This window comes from Aphelocoma coerulescens, chromosome 11 (assembly GCF_041296385.1).
Source record: "Aphelocoma coerulescens isolate FSJ_1873_10779 chromosome 11, UR_Acoe_1.0, whole genome shotgun sequence".
Lineage (NCBI taxonomy): Eukaryota > Metazoa > Chordata > Aves > Passeriformes > Corvidae > Aphelocoma > Aphelocoma coerulescens.
The window spans coordinates 6356348-6372948 of NC_091025.1; the positions used below are offsets into that span (position 1 = coordinate 6356348).

The 16601-nt window shown below is 40.4% G+C and overlaps 1 protein-coding gene across 21 annotated transcripts in view; it reads right to left on the bottom strand.

Moving 5' to 3' along the window:
- The window catches only part of WWOX (WW domain containing oxidoreductase), a 487168-nt gene extending 473081 nt beyond the window's left edge, over window positions 1–14087 (bottom strand). For 14 of the 21 annotated variants that reach the window (XM_069026684.1, XM_069026694.1, XM_069026691.1 and 11 more), the window contains exons 1-4: window positions 13922–14075; window positions 11577–11641; window positions 10246–10303; window positions 9540–9718 (exon numbers count right to left, since the gene is read on the bottom strand). In XM_069026684.1, the coding sequence (XP_068882785.1) occupies window positions 9540–9718; window positions 10246–10303; window positions 11577–11641; window positions 13922–14028 (409 nt within the window). In that variant the 5' untranslated portion in view covers window positions 14029–14075. Of the gene's footprint in view, window positions 1–9539; window positions 9719–10245; window positions 10304–11576; window positions 11642–13921 lie in introns of all 21 variants that reach the window. The other 7 variants (XR_011154376.1, XM_069026702.1, XM_069026686.1 and 4 more) reach the window with 5 other exon arrangements.
- Between the last annotated feature and the right edge of the window lie 2514 nt (window positions 14088–16601).

Consider the following 16601-nt stretch of genomic DNA (forward strand, 5'->3'; position numbering starts at 1 on the left):
AACATACAGCAAGAAATCAAAACCAGCTGGATATTACAGGAACAAAAACATTGAGGTTATGTAGCTGAACGTAAGGCTACAGAGATCTCACATATTAAAATGACAAGCCAATAGAATAAATGGAAAAAGGAGAAGAAAAGAATCTCCCATTCACAGAAGAAAAATAAAAACATGAGAAAGGCATAAGAGTTTAATGTGTGACCTAAAAACTGCAAATACCATTAACTAATTTTAAAAAAGGAAGACAAAAGTACTTTTCTTTTTGATGGTCTTCCCCTGGGAACTCCTGAAAGAATGTGACATTTGACCTATTTTACTAAATCACACACTGTCTTTTAAAAAACTCTGTGTATTGTAGATTTTAGGATGAACTTAAGACCAGTTGCTTTCTCACTGTACTATTCCTATTCTCTAATTCAGACAAAGTTCTGGCCTCGCAAATTCTGACGACAAAACTCCTTTAATCAGTTCAGGATTTTGATCTTCCCAGGTTTTTACCTGTCTCCTTTCACTTCCTTCTTGGTAGGGATTTACTGTTTCAGACTCACGTTTCAAAACCTTGTAACACCTTGACTCAATCAAGCATGGGACACTTAAAAGGGACACAAGATACTGAAATCCTTCCTTCTTGTGGGTCTACTTAGCATAGATGTAGTCACTAAAAATTTTTTGCTAATAAGCCAAAAACATCACATTAATGTACATCTACAGGCTGTAACTAGAGTTGTCAGTATCTAGCAAAGTCCCTATTTGTCTCAGAGGACAATGTCATTAGAAAATAAAATGCATTTAGCAACCTCTTCCCTCTGCACCATCTAACAAGCATTCCAAAATAATACAGATGCACATGTATGCATTCAAACAATTCTTGAAGCACAATGAGTTTTCAAAACATGGAAGAAACAAAATGATGCAAAGAGTAATCTCGATGTTGCAGCAAGACAAATTGAATCATGCAAAAGTTCTTTTCACCTCTGCACTATGAAGTATGCATAAAATAATAAGAAGAACCTTTGTGAAATTAAATATTTCAAAAGACAGAAAAGCAAAGAAATTGAAAAGTCTTTCTAGCTCTTAGAGAGGATACAAGAAATAAGTACCACCTACGAAGGTTCCCTGTTCTACAAATATGTTTTTCCTCTGTGAGAGGAATACCAGAAAGTACAACACAGGCACACAGCTCAATCCCATCCTTTGTGAAAATATTCCTTTACAAGTAGTAATCATTATTGAACCTTTTAGCCCAGATGTAATTTCTTACATGTTACAAGTTTCACATGCATTGTGAATTTCAGCCAAGGTTGATGAAGTTCAATAACTTGGCTAACCAACCATGTGTACTGCTCATTACACAAGTAATAAATAGATTCATCAAAATGGACATGAAAAAGCAGTATGAACATCTGACACCATTTTCAGCCTACTCAATAAGAAAAATAAATTACAGGAAGTCCAAGAGGACCTCTTAATATTTACAGTATGTAACAAGTAAGCAGTTGGAGCCTTATGTAAAGCAGAGCAGTATTAATATTCCACGATATTAAGCCAGAGTTAAAACAGAGTGATGGCACTCATGGAAACTCACTCACTATTACCTGCCATTAATTTACAGTGCTGTATTCTTAAAATTTAAGAGAACCCTCTTCTACTAAGCAAAGTTTAAAAATAATAGCTTTTAGTGGATTTTTAGTTGTTCAAACTACATCAGTACTAATCCCTGACTGACAGCTACAAACATCCCACAACAGGAGGAGTTAAAAGTTCCACCCCACAGGCACATTCTACTCCATAAATTGTGCTTTTCTACATCTATTACTCCAATACTCCACTCTGGTCAAAAATACACTTCCTGCAAGACCCAGGCTCTCCCAGAAAAGCACCATATTCCTATTCCCTCAAACAACTGGTACAGCAAAATTCATGCCTGCTACAAAGGTTTGGACTTCCATGAAAGAAATGTCTTGAAAAAAACTAGCTAAGTGTAAGTTTAAGTAAGAAGCAAACAACAAAACTTCTACACAGGCACCAACATTTTCATTCATGTTAGCACTACTCATGCAGTGTAAGATAATTCACAATACATGGAGCCTAAGATTCACAAAAAATCAAAATATACATCAAGGAACAACTCATCCATGCTTTTAAAAGCCCAATAAATACAAAAGTATCCCATGAAAACAGTCTCAGGGACAGCTAGGACTTGGCCAAGAAAAACAATCCAAGGTTATATATTGCTGATCTTTCTGTCTGCCTCACAATAAGCTTTGAGCCCAAACCTCCATAAATAAGCACCACTCCAGTTCTCCACACAGGAAACACTTCCAGCATGGAAACCTCCAGCCATGCAAAGGCTGTAAGAGTTCCTTCACCACAAGTTGTGCTGTTTGAGAACATGAGATGCCTCTCCTTAGCAAAATCCAGCATTTCCTTTTCTCTGTGCACCACTGAGCTACAACAGAATCACATAAGAAATTCTTCTTAATAAAAACAGGCAGAAGTTTTATTAATCCACACGATTTCCCATATTTATGAACATTAATTTTGATTCAGACAATAAACTCTTTTCACTAAACCAGGGAAAAGACCATTCAAGAGGCATTATCCAAGTTTGCTCCCCCAGCTCACATCCCTTTCTCTGCTCTTGCAAGAAACAGGATGCAAATAATAGATAATTACTAGAAAGCAAACACCTTGCTCTTTTTTCAACATAAGCCATATAAAAAAGAAGTTTACACTAAGAAATCTTAAAATCATCATATGAATGGAACTGAGAAAAATAACAATACAGACCAAAACCAGACTAATGTATTTTCTCTCAGAGATTTTCTTTTCCCAAAACAAACTCTCCAACAAAAACAAGCTGACTTTTTCAATGCTGACAAAGTTCAGGTGTTCCAGCATAAGAGAAATTCCAAAACCATACAATATATCATAAAGTGAATCTGAAACAAAGGCTATCCTGAGCAGTTCCTTTGTAGAAGCCCTGTCAGTTGCAAAACCTTTATTTCATGTGGAAACAGGAGAGAGAAATTACAAAGTAAACAGTGCTTTCAAAGAAAAATGTGCACATTTTTCAAGGAAAACTTGCAAACTAGCTCAAAAATAGAGCTGAATAATTCCTTACTGACAGACAAACATGTGTGGGCTTAGACCACCAAACACCAGGCAGTACAGCAAAAGACAATGAACATATTTAAGACAGGCAGACTAACACTAATAAAATCAAGTACTCAATGTATGTAAAGGGTCTGTTTTATTCCTCCCATATGGTCAGAGTTTGACTCGAATAAGACCATTCACTGGTCTAATTAAAAATCAGCAAATATTACCTTCTTTCTGAAGGCTGATGAAGCCTCAGCAAAAATGCTGTCACCCACAAATAACCTCAGTAAATTCTGAAATACAATAGCTCCCCATATTCACAAAATTCTCTCCTCTGCAGGTACAGAGCAGTCAATTTTTGATTCCTTAAGAAATAAAAATATTCTTTTTAATCATACTTTTCTGATCTCGCCACTGCCCACAGATTCAGGGCATAGTGGTGAAAAGTAGCCAGCAGAGACCTTAAAGAGTCTTCACACAAAATTTAGGTAAGTTTTAAAAGTTTAATTTTTCTTCTCTTACAAGTAGTAGCTTAAATAGCTGTTATGCAATTAGTGATCACTCAGCTGCCCTAAGAAATACAACAAAGGTTAACCACAGCTGGCTCTATTAAGGCTCTGAAGGTAGATTCTGCTTTTTAACTAGAAGAAAGATTCAGAACAAGAGTAACATAGGAAGTGCTCAAACACTGCTACACAAAGAAGAGATAGCTCAGCAACCAGGAACTCTCCCACTAAACACACTTTCATTACCTTCTGCCACTACAAAGTACAAAAGCACAGCACAGCAGCCTGGCCACCTGTGTTGTATTGGTTATGGACGGGTTCACTCATCTTTTATACTACTTTAATAAATAGAAAAAAAAGTTAAAAAAAAGCTACTGAAAACAGCTTCTCTCCTAATACAATAAAGTGATGACCAAAAAAAATGGTCATGGGCTCTTCTGAATTAATGTAAGTGCTGTATGCTTACTGAAAACAAAGATTCCCAGCTTTCCAATAGTTTAAAGTTTATTTCCACTTGACATTATCTGATCTTGGACACTACTGGTCCTAGAATTAACACAGTTAATCCCACATCCCCGACCACTAAAACCTTGCTGTATTTTTCCAGTAAGGGAGTCAGAAAAGTTTCTAGTATTCTGGGAACAGAAGGATTTAAGAGCAGTAGCCATTCTACATTGCTCACAGATGTAAAGTGTTCAAATAACGTCCCATATGAGAGAGATTTCAGAAGGAAGTGCAGGTGATACAAAGAAAGGCACAAGATAAATTGCAGAGCTACATAATTTGTGTTTATCACAAAAGCACCACCATGTGTGAACCAAACCTAATCATCTATCTATCTGTTACCATGATGATTAATACTAAGGAAATTATCAAGACACTCATTGTCAAAATGTTACCTTCCACAGTTTCACAACGTTCAGGTATGTTTGTGTCTATATACAAACCCTCACTGCAATTAACTACAATATTTAATACTGGGAATGCAGCTCACTAAATATACAAAGCATTCCAAAACCTGCACGGGCCCTATCCTGAGAGCTGAGCTCAAAGCAGAGTTTAAGTCTTTTCCCCTGATTTCATATACGTGATCCTCAAGTACTGACTACCTTTAAGGGGATGCAAATCAGCTGTGAGTATGACATAATTCAATTTTTAAAGAAAGAATGAAAGAGTATAGCTGCTAAATCTATTTTAGTAGTTAAGAGGAAAAAAGTGGGTTGCTTTGCATTTCCTTGGTTTGTAAAAAAATGTTTTAATAGAACACGTCACATTCTGCTAATATTTACCAATTATTTTTAGTTGTAATCAGGCTTTTAGAGTTTCAAAACCTCAGTGATATGCTGCAATCTAATTTGCACAAGTTTTGTAATAACCCCTTTTTTTTTTTTTTACTATTTCAAGCTAGTTTTTCACACAAAAAACATAATCAGAGAATCACAGAATGGTTTGGGATGGAAGGGACCTTAAAGATCACCCAGTTCAAACCCCCTGCCATGGTTAGGGACACTTTCCACTAGACCAGGTTGCTCAGAGAGTCATTAGGGAAAAAGTTACAACAGACAAGAATAAAATAGAAAAACTTCTGTTTATCATTTATAAAAATTAAATGGCCAGTCATTCAAAACTACATTTTATATCATAAAGCAGATGTTTAATTGAGATAAATTATAAGCACATTTCCCAACCTTTTGCATCAGTATGACAGAAGTTGCTAATACTGAAGTTCTGTACAAGAAATAAAAGAAACATGGTAACTTCTCACACCTAATGTATACACACACCAAAATCTCACTGGAGAAGTGACCCATCTTTTAAGCACTGATTTAGTACCTAATCCACAGCTTCTCTCCTGGATAAGGCTTCTCCATTGCACAGAAGTAAAAATGCCAGAAAAAAAAGAGAATTCTGACTAATGAAACACTAAACAACAATTATTTTGAGGAAACAATCTGAAACATTAAAACATAATCAAGGAAAGCAATACAGCAAGACAGACACATTGTGGCTGGAGCTTCTGGATTTTCTTCAGCATCTGAAAAAAACCTGATCTGGTTGTTCTGGACATCCCTTATGAAAGCAATGAACAGACTTCTTCTGACCTTCCTCTGGCAGAAAAATTAGAATCCCATTTCGAGCAACTGCTTGGTTGTGATTATCAATACAGTTTTGGGATAAAATCTTGGAAAAGCATTAAGAAACACCCTACTTTGTGGAATCTCCCTGGCTGAACAGAACAGACCCGTTTTGCCCTTCTGTAATATGCTGCAACACCATTTGCACCTCACTACTCAGACACGCTCCACAGTCACCATGGGTTAGGTGCAACTGCACCTGACACAAACCAGAACACATTGTGGTCCCAAGGTCATACAGATCATATATGATCCTCAAAAACAGACAGCAATTTTTATAGAAGTCAGAAAATCATATTAGCTACACAACTGTCTCTCTGATATTAAAACCAAGTTAGAGTATTTAAAAAAAAAAAAAAGTATTATTTGAGATCACTGACACACAGTTGAAAATGCCACATCTCTCTATAAAATTAAACCTAGAGGAACTGCTTACCTGCTTTTATAAATTTACAATTCTAGCCCTAATAATTAAGAATACAAACAACAGAATTACAGGAGCATTTCCTAAGAACAGGAAAAAGCACCAGGTCGTTTTTGTTCAGTATTTTCAAAGAGCAACACAGACCTCTACTGGCAACACTGGTGAGCAAGGCTTGGCTCATACCAGCAGCAAGCTGAGGAAGCTCTTTCTCTGTAAGCTCATGTTGTGACCTTTAAAAAGAAAGGCAACACTCAAAATTGCACAGATACCTTCAATTCCTCCCAGTGGAGTAAGTCTTACTGACTCTATCAGAACCAACTGAAAATTTACACTACTCATGTTTAAATGTACAGAGAACAATATGCTTTTAAAACCAGGACTGGCAGCACAAGACTAAACTGTTCAGTAAGTCTGTCCTACTTCTTTTGAATACACCAGCTTTACTAGGACCAAAAGTTACCTCAATTTTCTAATGTGATATTCAGAGTAAAATTTTGATTGAATTTTAAAAAATAGATGGGAAAAGAAACCCTAAAGAATACTTGGACTGCACTGTCAGAAGAAAAATCTTCCAAAATAAAAAAAGAAAATATTTCACTAATAACTCTTGATCTGCTGTGACCTCTTTGTATTGTAAGAACAGGATCATTCATTAACCTTTTCCAAGTTGTTAATTTAAAATAATTGTGCTTATAAAAGTTATTTTTTAGTATTTTTCCCCTCACACTTTTCACAGCAATTTTAAGGATTAAGTTAAGAAAGTAGGTATATAATCTAGGAAATTCTTACAGACCACTTTCCTAATCAGGAATGAAAAAAACCACCACAGGGCAGACAGTCTCCCTATTTACAGACATGTTAAGTTAATGGCACTGAGGCAACGTGTAACACTACTAAAACCCTAAAACTGCTGAAGTCACCCAAAGTATTCCCTCAATAACTAGGAAAGCATCTCTATTTTCCAGAAGTTGAGATTTTTCAACTACAAGAAAAAAAAGAAGTGTTCCTGAGAAGCTATGTAGGATTCTCTGTATTAGATTCACAAATAAAGTGAATTAAGATATCATTCCATCTTTGCTGATCTGTTTTTAACATTGCTATCTTGAAGCAGCATACATGGATGAATAAAAACATCACTTATATGTTCATCCATCTTTCAAGGGATTCTCAGCATTTGCCAAACTTTATCTTGAGCACCCAGCAATGCAGTAATTGAAAATGCATTTTTCTGACTGCAGTCTACCAAGTTACAGCTTGATCTTTGTTCTACCCATCCTGAAATGAAACATTTCTCAACAAATGGACAGATACCATAGTTAGTTATTTTCAAATATACCACTGACACTCATTTGGACAACAATCAAAGGGTTCAGTGATTTTTTTTTTTCCTTGCACTATTGAGTACAAATGCTCAACAAGTAATACATTATTTTTCTATCTCTTTCTACTTAATGGACAACAATACTTCCCTGGAATTATTTATGCTTACCTCTAAAAAAAAAAAAAAAATATCACAGGAATTGTTTACTCCTCAAAATACTCAGGGAGGAAACTATTACATCCACTATACACAGAAAATTTAAAAGGAATATCTACAACACAAAGTGGAGCAGAGCACTGAAATCCTAAAATAACTGCAAAATAAGCTCCAAAACTGGTAAGAGTCCCCTTGAACCAGCTAATTAATCCATGCTCCATGGCAACTGGTAAGAAATATCAGACACAGCACAGGACTAAAGCAACACTAAATGCAACATGATATGCAAAAGTTTTGAGTTATATAGGCCATAAATATCACCTTAATCACAAATTTGGTACCTTCATACTTATGGACTCTTTTTGTCCTAACCTCACATGGCAGCACAAGCCCAAGGCTTATTTCACTAATGCTCTCACTCTTCTTGATATACTTCTGAACAGGGATGACATCCTGCTCTCATCCACAAGAGAAATCAAGAAAGTATATGTACATAAATACAAATATAGATGTGTGTGTGTGTGTGTGTGTGTGTGTGTGTGTGTGTTTACTTGGGCATGTATGTCACAAGCCAAAAAGATTATAAACTAAGGGAGAAACATCAAAAACAAAAAAAATCTAGACAAAACCATCATATATATTGGATTTATCTTTTGCCATGTTTGAAACACCTCCCACTCATTCAGCAAGGCTGAATGGCAGCTCTGCTCCTGCTGAAGGCAAATCCTTTTGAGTCCAGGTAATTCTTTAAATGTTCAGAGACTGCAAAGTTGCATACAAAGCAAATTGTACTGCTGGATGCAATGTAGAGAAATGCTGTACCAAGAATTTGGAACATAAACCTCACTAGAAAGCCCAAATTCATTGAGACAGGTAAGTACAACACTTGCTGCCCCAACTGCAGTGCCAATCTGTAGCAGCACATCAGGCAGTGACAGCAGGACAGGTGCTGTTAAGGCCTAAACTGCAAGACACAGTAAAGCCCTAAATTCTTCATCTGACTCCTGTGGGATAACACTCCCTTAAATAATTTAGAAATAAAGACCAAGAGAATTTGGAGTGATAAGTTCTGCTGTTAACACATTTTCCAAAACGTCTCCAAGGTTTTCCAATACCCTCAGAAATGGATTTAAGTCAAAATTCTGAACTAGAATAAAAACCACCAAATAACTTGCATAAGGACTAGTTCAATATTGATGTAATCCCATCACAAAGAAAAATGCAAACAACAAAAGGCAACAAGAGATCAACAGTTACCTAAATCACTCACCCACTATAGAAGCAGTAATACTTAACAGATATCTAAACAAGCTGGGTGTCTGAAAGGATTTGTGAACCTGAGAGACAATACAACTAACAGGGATTACTAAAGGTCATAAATTGTATTTCTTTGAACTAAAGGAGCATTGAGTAAAACATCCTAACCCAAGTTCATCATCAAATTCACTTGAAAGTACCTTTGGAGATAAAAATTCTGCAGCCTCCTGGGAAAATCTTTACCTGAATTTACTTGCTGGCATTAGAAGTTTTTCTGAATACTTTACCTGAAAGCAGCTATACAAACCTCACTCCTTGTCCTAGCCACCAAGATCATAATAAGAATCTTCCCTTCTCTTTCACAGCCATCCTTTATATATTTGCATCATGGAAAATGCTTCCACCGATATTTTTCTAGACAAAAATCAATTGTTTCAGCACTTGATGTCTTTTCTGTAGATCTCCTGTAAGCTTCAAATTCTTCATACATTTTTAAAAAACACCTTTCTAACTAGGGATTTTATAGGGAAAAAGTGCAAATCAAGTTTGAAAACCGAAAACACAGAGACGTTTAAACAATCAAGTAGCCTGAAAGATAAAGTTTGCCATATTTTACCTTATGTGCAATGTTAACCTACCTATTCCTGAATTGGCTCCTGTGATTATAACCACTTTCCCACTCAAGTCACGACCTTGGAGAATTTCCATTGCAGTACTGTTCCCATCATATTTTTGTCTAGTGGTAGGTTTTACTGGATTATCTTCAACTGTAAAGGCCAGTCTTGGGTCAAGGTAAGTAGTCCTTTTGTTTATGTGGCTGCAAAAGAACACAAAAATTCAACTGTTTGGACCCCTCTATACTCTGCATTTAGATTTTAAATGTATTTCAGCCACTGCGGTGTACAATTCAAGTGGATTATTTAAATTCCCAGAAATCAAATTCTTTTTTTTTTCAGTTTGCTTAAAATCATGCCAATTCCTTTTTTTAATAAAACTTTTTTCCAGTTGTGACAGCATCCATTAATAATTGTATTTCCATACTTCACAAGCCATTCTGAACTTCATGAGAACCCCTGACATAAAAGGCCAGAATTTTGTCAGGGGGAAAAAAGAAAAAAATCTTGTTATATTAGGGAAGATCATGTTCTCTTAGCAAGTTTATTAAAGGACTGCACACTTGTCCTTGAAACAGTAGACACTGAAATATCTGCATATGGATTCTGAAGCTGTATTTATTAATCTTTGTCTTTCCAGCTGACATTGTCACAGTATCATAACTCAAAAGGCTACTCAGCATGTAACCCAGCTGTCCTCCTTCAACACACTGCAATTTGAGATACTTACTCTACAAAATAGACTTGTCCATTTTCATCAGTCTCCTGCTCCCATCCATACGGCAGATCTAGGAAGCACATAAAACATTAACTTTATTTTCAGGCATTAGAATACTCTTCAGTTTGAAGTTTAAGTGATCCCTCAGACTGACGAGACACAATTCTGCATTATTTCTGCAGGTGGTGCAGCTACCTGCTGCCCTTCAATATCAGAACTTGAAGGAAGGATTGCTTCCCTAATCACACACAGCTGCTCTCTCATAGAAGTACAATACACAGAAGATCTGGTACAAGTGTAAAGACTGGCAGATTAAGTATAAAGACAATCTAAAAAAAATCCTTATAAAGATTAATTCATGTTATAGCACAAAAAAACCCCAGCAAAATGCAATCATGCTTCCAAGCACATACACAGCTAGAGTACTCACAGTTCAGTATCTATCCCTGCTAAAATAAATAGCAAACACATACAGGAAAAGTTATGTCTAACACATACCAAGAGTTGAAAGATCAGAGCCCTCAAGTGGGCATGAAATACAATAAATCAAACCTATAAGATTCAATGAAGTTGGAAGGATAAATAAAAGAACAAAAATCACAAATCTTTACGTAACAAATTCTTGTATAAAAGACTCTACAAAAGTACCTAACAGATAGCATTTACAGTATTTCTAATCCTGGCTTGAAAGTACTCATTTCACTTTGATTGACTTAAGATTTACTGAAAACCTTCCACTTATAGGCAGATTACCAATGCCAAAAGAAACACGGCTTGCCAACAGCACAGTACCCCCAGGAACAGAAGCTTCTGGAAAGATCTGGTTTAAGGCACTGATCCAAGATCCTTGAGAAGTCATTTTCCCCTGGAAGTGTCCTGCAACACTGCCTTCTGTTCTGGCACAAATATTCAACTGAGTTGGGGCAAACAGGTAAAATGAAAACTAATGAAGCTTCCTTGTGTGCCAGGGATATTCCTCGATGAAATACATTCTTTGAAGAATATAATCCAACCATAAATATTACCTGATGGACACCAGGAACACAGAACTCCAGCTTCTGACTATACACTTTACAGGCCACACTAAAACAAACCCTGTAACCTGGAATTAGTACTTTGGCTTTATGGAGCAATACAGGAAAGCCATAAAACTGCAAAGTGATCACTCTACACAGACACAATCACAGAGGTAAAACCCCACAGAAATCAGATGTATTCTGCAAGCTCAGTTAAACTAGGTGATTAATGACAACTAGGAGATCAAAATGAGATCAGTTGGAGTTTGTGGAAGAACTAAATGTTTGTAACATAATCTCAGCTCATTACAAAAGTTTAACACAAACCTCCTGCAACACGTTTCCTCTTCCCAGACTTAGGATGTTCCCACTGTGTTTTTTCTTCTAGGTGGCTGCAGGAAAAGAAAAAGTTTAAGATTTTTTTTTTAATTTCCTAATAATCTTCCAGATGTAATCCAAAATATCGCCACAGTTCTGAAAGTAACTAACGAGACCGCATAGAAGGCTATAAATATTCAAATAAGTATTTAACTTCCAATCCAAGTTTTGTTGCTTATGAGAAGAAAAAAAAACAAAAACTCATTAAAAAAATAACATTAACAGACTCAGAAAAAACCTCAAAAAGATAACGATCCTTGGCAGAAATAAGGAAGAAAGAAGCTAGAAAATAATTTATCTCAAACTAATAGTAATAATATTAGAAAGTCTTCAAATTACAAAAGCACCTTTCTAAAACTCCTGCCTAAATATTGATTTGCAGAGTATAACATAAGTAAGTTGGACTTCTACATGAGCAATTGTAGTTTTGGACAGGTAAGTTTATCCACAGGCCTTGACTAGCAGGATATTTATTTAATATGCATAACAATGCTACCCCGTCTTTTCTTCTAATTCAAAAACTTTAATCATTTAAATCACTAGCAGAATTAAAATATTCCATCATAAGATCTTCTTCACTATGGACTAATAATCAAAGTGATGTGCACATAAACAAGGTCTTAAAATAACCAAAGTGTTGAAATCGGGTTGGATATTAAAATCCCACCTTTCATTATGTATTTTTAAATAACAATCAAGTTTTAAGAGTCAGGCAGGGATTAACTGAGCGTCCAAATTCATAGCTGCCCAAGTGCGAAATAAAGAGTGAAAACAGCAATAAATGGCATACAAATAACCACAAATAACCTACAGGCCCAGCAGCGACTTACATACAACACAAACAACTTTTCCTTCTTACAGCGACCCCAGAGTAACAGCACGTGGCATTACAGGGATCACAGCCGGGGAGCTGAGACTAGACAAGTGCACCTGTGCGACTTGAAAATAGGAGGTATTTAACCAAATTACAGCAGCCTGACAAACAAATGCTGTCCACCTGTGTGCACACCTAACTCGTCATAAACACTTTTAAAAGTCTGTCCTGGGGTCTTAAACCAAAATAATCTTATTCCAGCTAAAAGTGCATACTGGTGATGAGGTTTAAAATAAATTCCCAGAATATGCAGAAGTATCACACATACAGAGTGTACGTTAAAGGCAGCAACAGTGCAACACCTCGTCATGTCCAATATATTTTTAGCCACACTGGGCGAGATTTTCAGACAGTAAAGATATATTCATGTTATGTCATTAAACTGAACTGGTCCAGCTTCACAAGAGTTCAGAACCTGACCTGTTGAACTGATTGTGTAACAATTCTGCTCAGTAATACATTATTTCATGGGTTTGTTACTTTCACCAAGTGATTCCTTCCTGAGAGAGCTTTTGAAGTCAAAGGAAATACACAGGAAATTGACCTAAGGAAAACAAACACCTAGAGAGAAACTGCAGCGTTTACAAAGCGTGGATAAACTAAAGCATTCTGCCCAGTGTTTATAAGAGCAGAACTTGGGAGGAAGAGGCCAACTCACCACGGGTGAGAATGAACCATACTGTTCCACTTTTTTGGGGAAGGGAATAAATCTCGTAGCTTTAAACGGACCGAAGGGGACCCCAAGATCAGCACGGCTACAGAAACCGCATGAGAGGAGAAAGTGTATCAACATATATTCTACCGAGTTAGTTCATCCTGCAGCACATCCCCTTTGTAACTTGGGAGGATGGAATCACGTCCAGAGGGTGCTAAATGCGATTCTCTATCTCCTGCCCAAGGTGTACTGAAGAGCTGAGGAACAGCACGCACCGCTTTTAACTTCCATCGGACCCGCCTCTTCTCTGAAGAAAGCTGACCAGTCTGCAGTATTGTGTAAGGCTTAACCAGAATGCATAAAGATCGCCCACGGAGCCCCGAGGTGCATTTGAACAGCTCCGGGACGGCTCCCGGCCGCTGCCACGAGCGGCTCCAGCATCGCTGCCAGGCGGGGCAGGCGGCGGCGGCTCGGCACCGCTCCCCGCTCGGAGGGGCTCAGCGGGGGCGGCTGCGGCTGCCGGAGCCCGTCCCGCACACCCAGCCCAGCGCTCCCCGGAGCCGGGAGGCACCGCACACAGCCCCCGCGTCACCCGCAGCCCGGTCCCGCCGCCCCAGCCCCGCGGCTCGGCCGTGAGGGGCGGTGCGGGGGAAGCGGCGGGTCCTGCTCCGCACCCGCGCTCAGGAGCGGCTCCGCGGACGCTGCCCCGGGGAGAGCAGGCGGGTCAGAGCGCTCCCGGCGGGTTCGCCCCGCGCCTGCCCTTACTTGGCGTAGTAAACCCAGCCGTCCTTGGTGGTGCGCTCCTCCCAGCCCGGCGGCAGCTCCTCCTCGCTGTCCGTGTCCTCCAGCCCCGCGTACTTGAGCGCAGCCATGGGCTCGGCGCGGCCCCGCTCCGCCGGCGCGCCCCGCTTCCGCCCGGCCCCGCGGCACCATGGGAGCTGTAGTTCCCGCGGCACCGCCCCGTGCGGCGGGGTCACTCCGGTCAGCGAGGGGATGGACACCACAAGGAGCCCCGGCTGAGCTCGGCACAGGAATCACAGGGGTTTAGGCCGCTCTGCTCAGTCCGAGTGAGGCACATCTGGAGTGCTCTGTCCGGTTCTGGGGTCTTCAGTACGAGGGAGACAAGTGAAAGGGGATCTTATTAGTGCATACAAGCATCTCATAGGCGGGTGCCAAGAGGACGGTGCTGGACATTTGGTGGTGGTGCCCAAAAACACAAGTTCCACCTCAACATGAGGAAGAACTTCTTTACACGGAGGGTGGCAGAGCACTGGAACAGCTGCCCAGGAAGCTCATAGATTCTCGCTCTCTGGAGACATTCAAAGCCCACCTGGACACGTTCCTGTGCCACCTGCTCCAGGTGACTCTGCCTTGGTAGGGGGATTGGACTGGATGATCCCCAAAGGTCCCTTCCCATCTGAGCAATTCTGTGATTTCAGGGCCATTAAGTTCTTCCAGCTCTCTTATTTTCAGAGACAGGCGTGAATACAGCGAGGCTGCAGGAAGCAACGGGAAATTGCCTGTTCTTTAACCTTTTTGCCCTTTGCTGTCACCACCTCATTTCGGGAATGAGACTAGTCCTCATTAGTCAGGGATCCTTGTCGAGGAAGGCCTGGCTGGAGAGAAGTGCCTGGCTGTGCTAACACCTACGTGGGAGGTTCCAGGTTGCTTCCCCTGCTCGGAGGCACAAACACAGTCACCTTTGCCAAGCCTGGCTCACCTGGTGACACAACACAGTCAGCTTCAAAGGCTAAAGCATTCGGTGAGTTGGCAGTAATCTGCAGTAACTCTGTCCTGGCAGCTGAAGCCCTCTCCCCTGTGCAGCTGTGACAGATGCAGAGGGAATGGCTGTCACCATTGCTCAGCTGCTTCTGATTCCCGTGCCCGTGTGTTGTCCTATTCCTATCTGCTTACATAACCAAACCCAACAGTCAGCGTTTGTAACAGCTTTGCTGTCCTTTGGCGGGTGTTTGAAACGAAAACCAAGGCAAAGGCGGCGCTGGGCAGAGGCTGTGAGCGCCGCAGACCGCACCAGGTGGCAGTGCAGCCTCACAGATGCAGCGCAGGCTCTGACCCTTTAAGCCGAATTTTCATGCACTATTTAAGACACTGACCTACATGGCTCCCTCACTCCCCGCTAATGGCATCCATATCTGGCCAGAAAAAGCAGCCTGAATTTTTTTACTGCTCCCGTTGCTTTGTAGGTTTCCCCCTAGGGATTACACGTACTAAATAATCTCCTCCTGCTAGAAATAAAACCTCATGCATCATCATCAACAGCCTGTTCTCATGCGAGTATTACTGGCAGTATTTAAAAAAGCTGTGACCATACTTTCTTGGGTAAACATATGAGAAGGGAAACTTCAGTGACATAATTGCTTCTCATCCAAGAAAAGGTAACTGAGTGGTGAGATGGGCCAGGTCCCAAGAAAATAGATTATTTAGGCTAATATCTGAAGTACAGAGTTTTAATCTAGAAGTAGTACTGTAGGGATATGTAGTTGTCAGTTTTCTTCCTGTTGCAGTCTGTCAGTATTCAGCATCCAGCACTCCATTAATTGCATTCAGTGGGAATGTGGAAATCGTTAGCCTGACATCCTATCCCAGCCATCTGTACAGCATAAAGCATGCGTTATGCCCTGGACGGATACAGCATTACTGCATTTCAGTGACAAGGGTGCATTTCAGTGGTAAGGGTGTGTGCAGTGTACCCCATCCCCCAGATGAGGCTCACCCTGACCAGCAGAACCGAACCAGCCAAGAAAGGCTCCTGGGCTGCCTGCCCACGCCTTGGCTCAGACTTGGCCGTGTGCATTCCCTCCCCACGTGTCCAAGCTTTCTCTGCCCACCCCAGGCAACCATGAGTGTGGACTACACAGCCACACTGTCTCCATGCTTTGGCTCTGGGACCCTCTTCAGGGACTGGGACCAGTCTGGATCGACCCAGCACAAGGCAGACACTGACACACTTGAGCAGGGACAAGGACTAAGATGTAGGGACGGGATCCTTTCCTGGAAGAACATCATGCACTTGGAAAGGTCTATGGCCTGGGACACTCAGACCTTGGGGGTCCTGGCAGTGGACAGGGAAGCTGGATCTTCCAAGCACCCTGCTTATTCCCACAGCTGTGCAGCCACAGATCTTTTCTTCCCCGGTGGACATCTCTTGGACCCAACCTCATTGGGCTACAACTGGCAGCTTTCCAGGCTCCATCCACTCCTGACATATAGGGCAGCCTGCCTATGGCTACCCCAAAGCCAAAGCACCCCACAGCTTTACCCCATGTGCACCCTGGGGTCCTGGGCTCTCTTCCACAGGCATCACTAGTGGGGTTGGTGGCCAAGGTGTGTCCGTCCCCCTTGTCCTCTGTGCCTGCCAGCTCTCTGCAGGCAGGCCCCAGGTAGACTCAGGTCCATTTCCCTGCAGCATGTTATAAAGAGCACA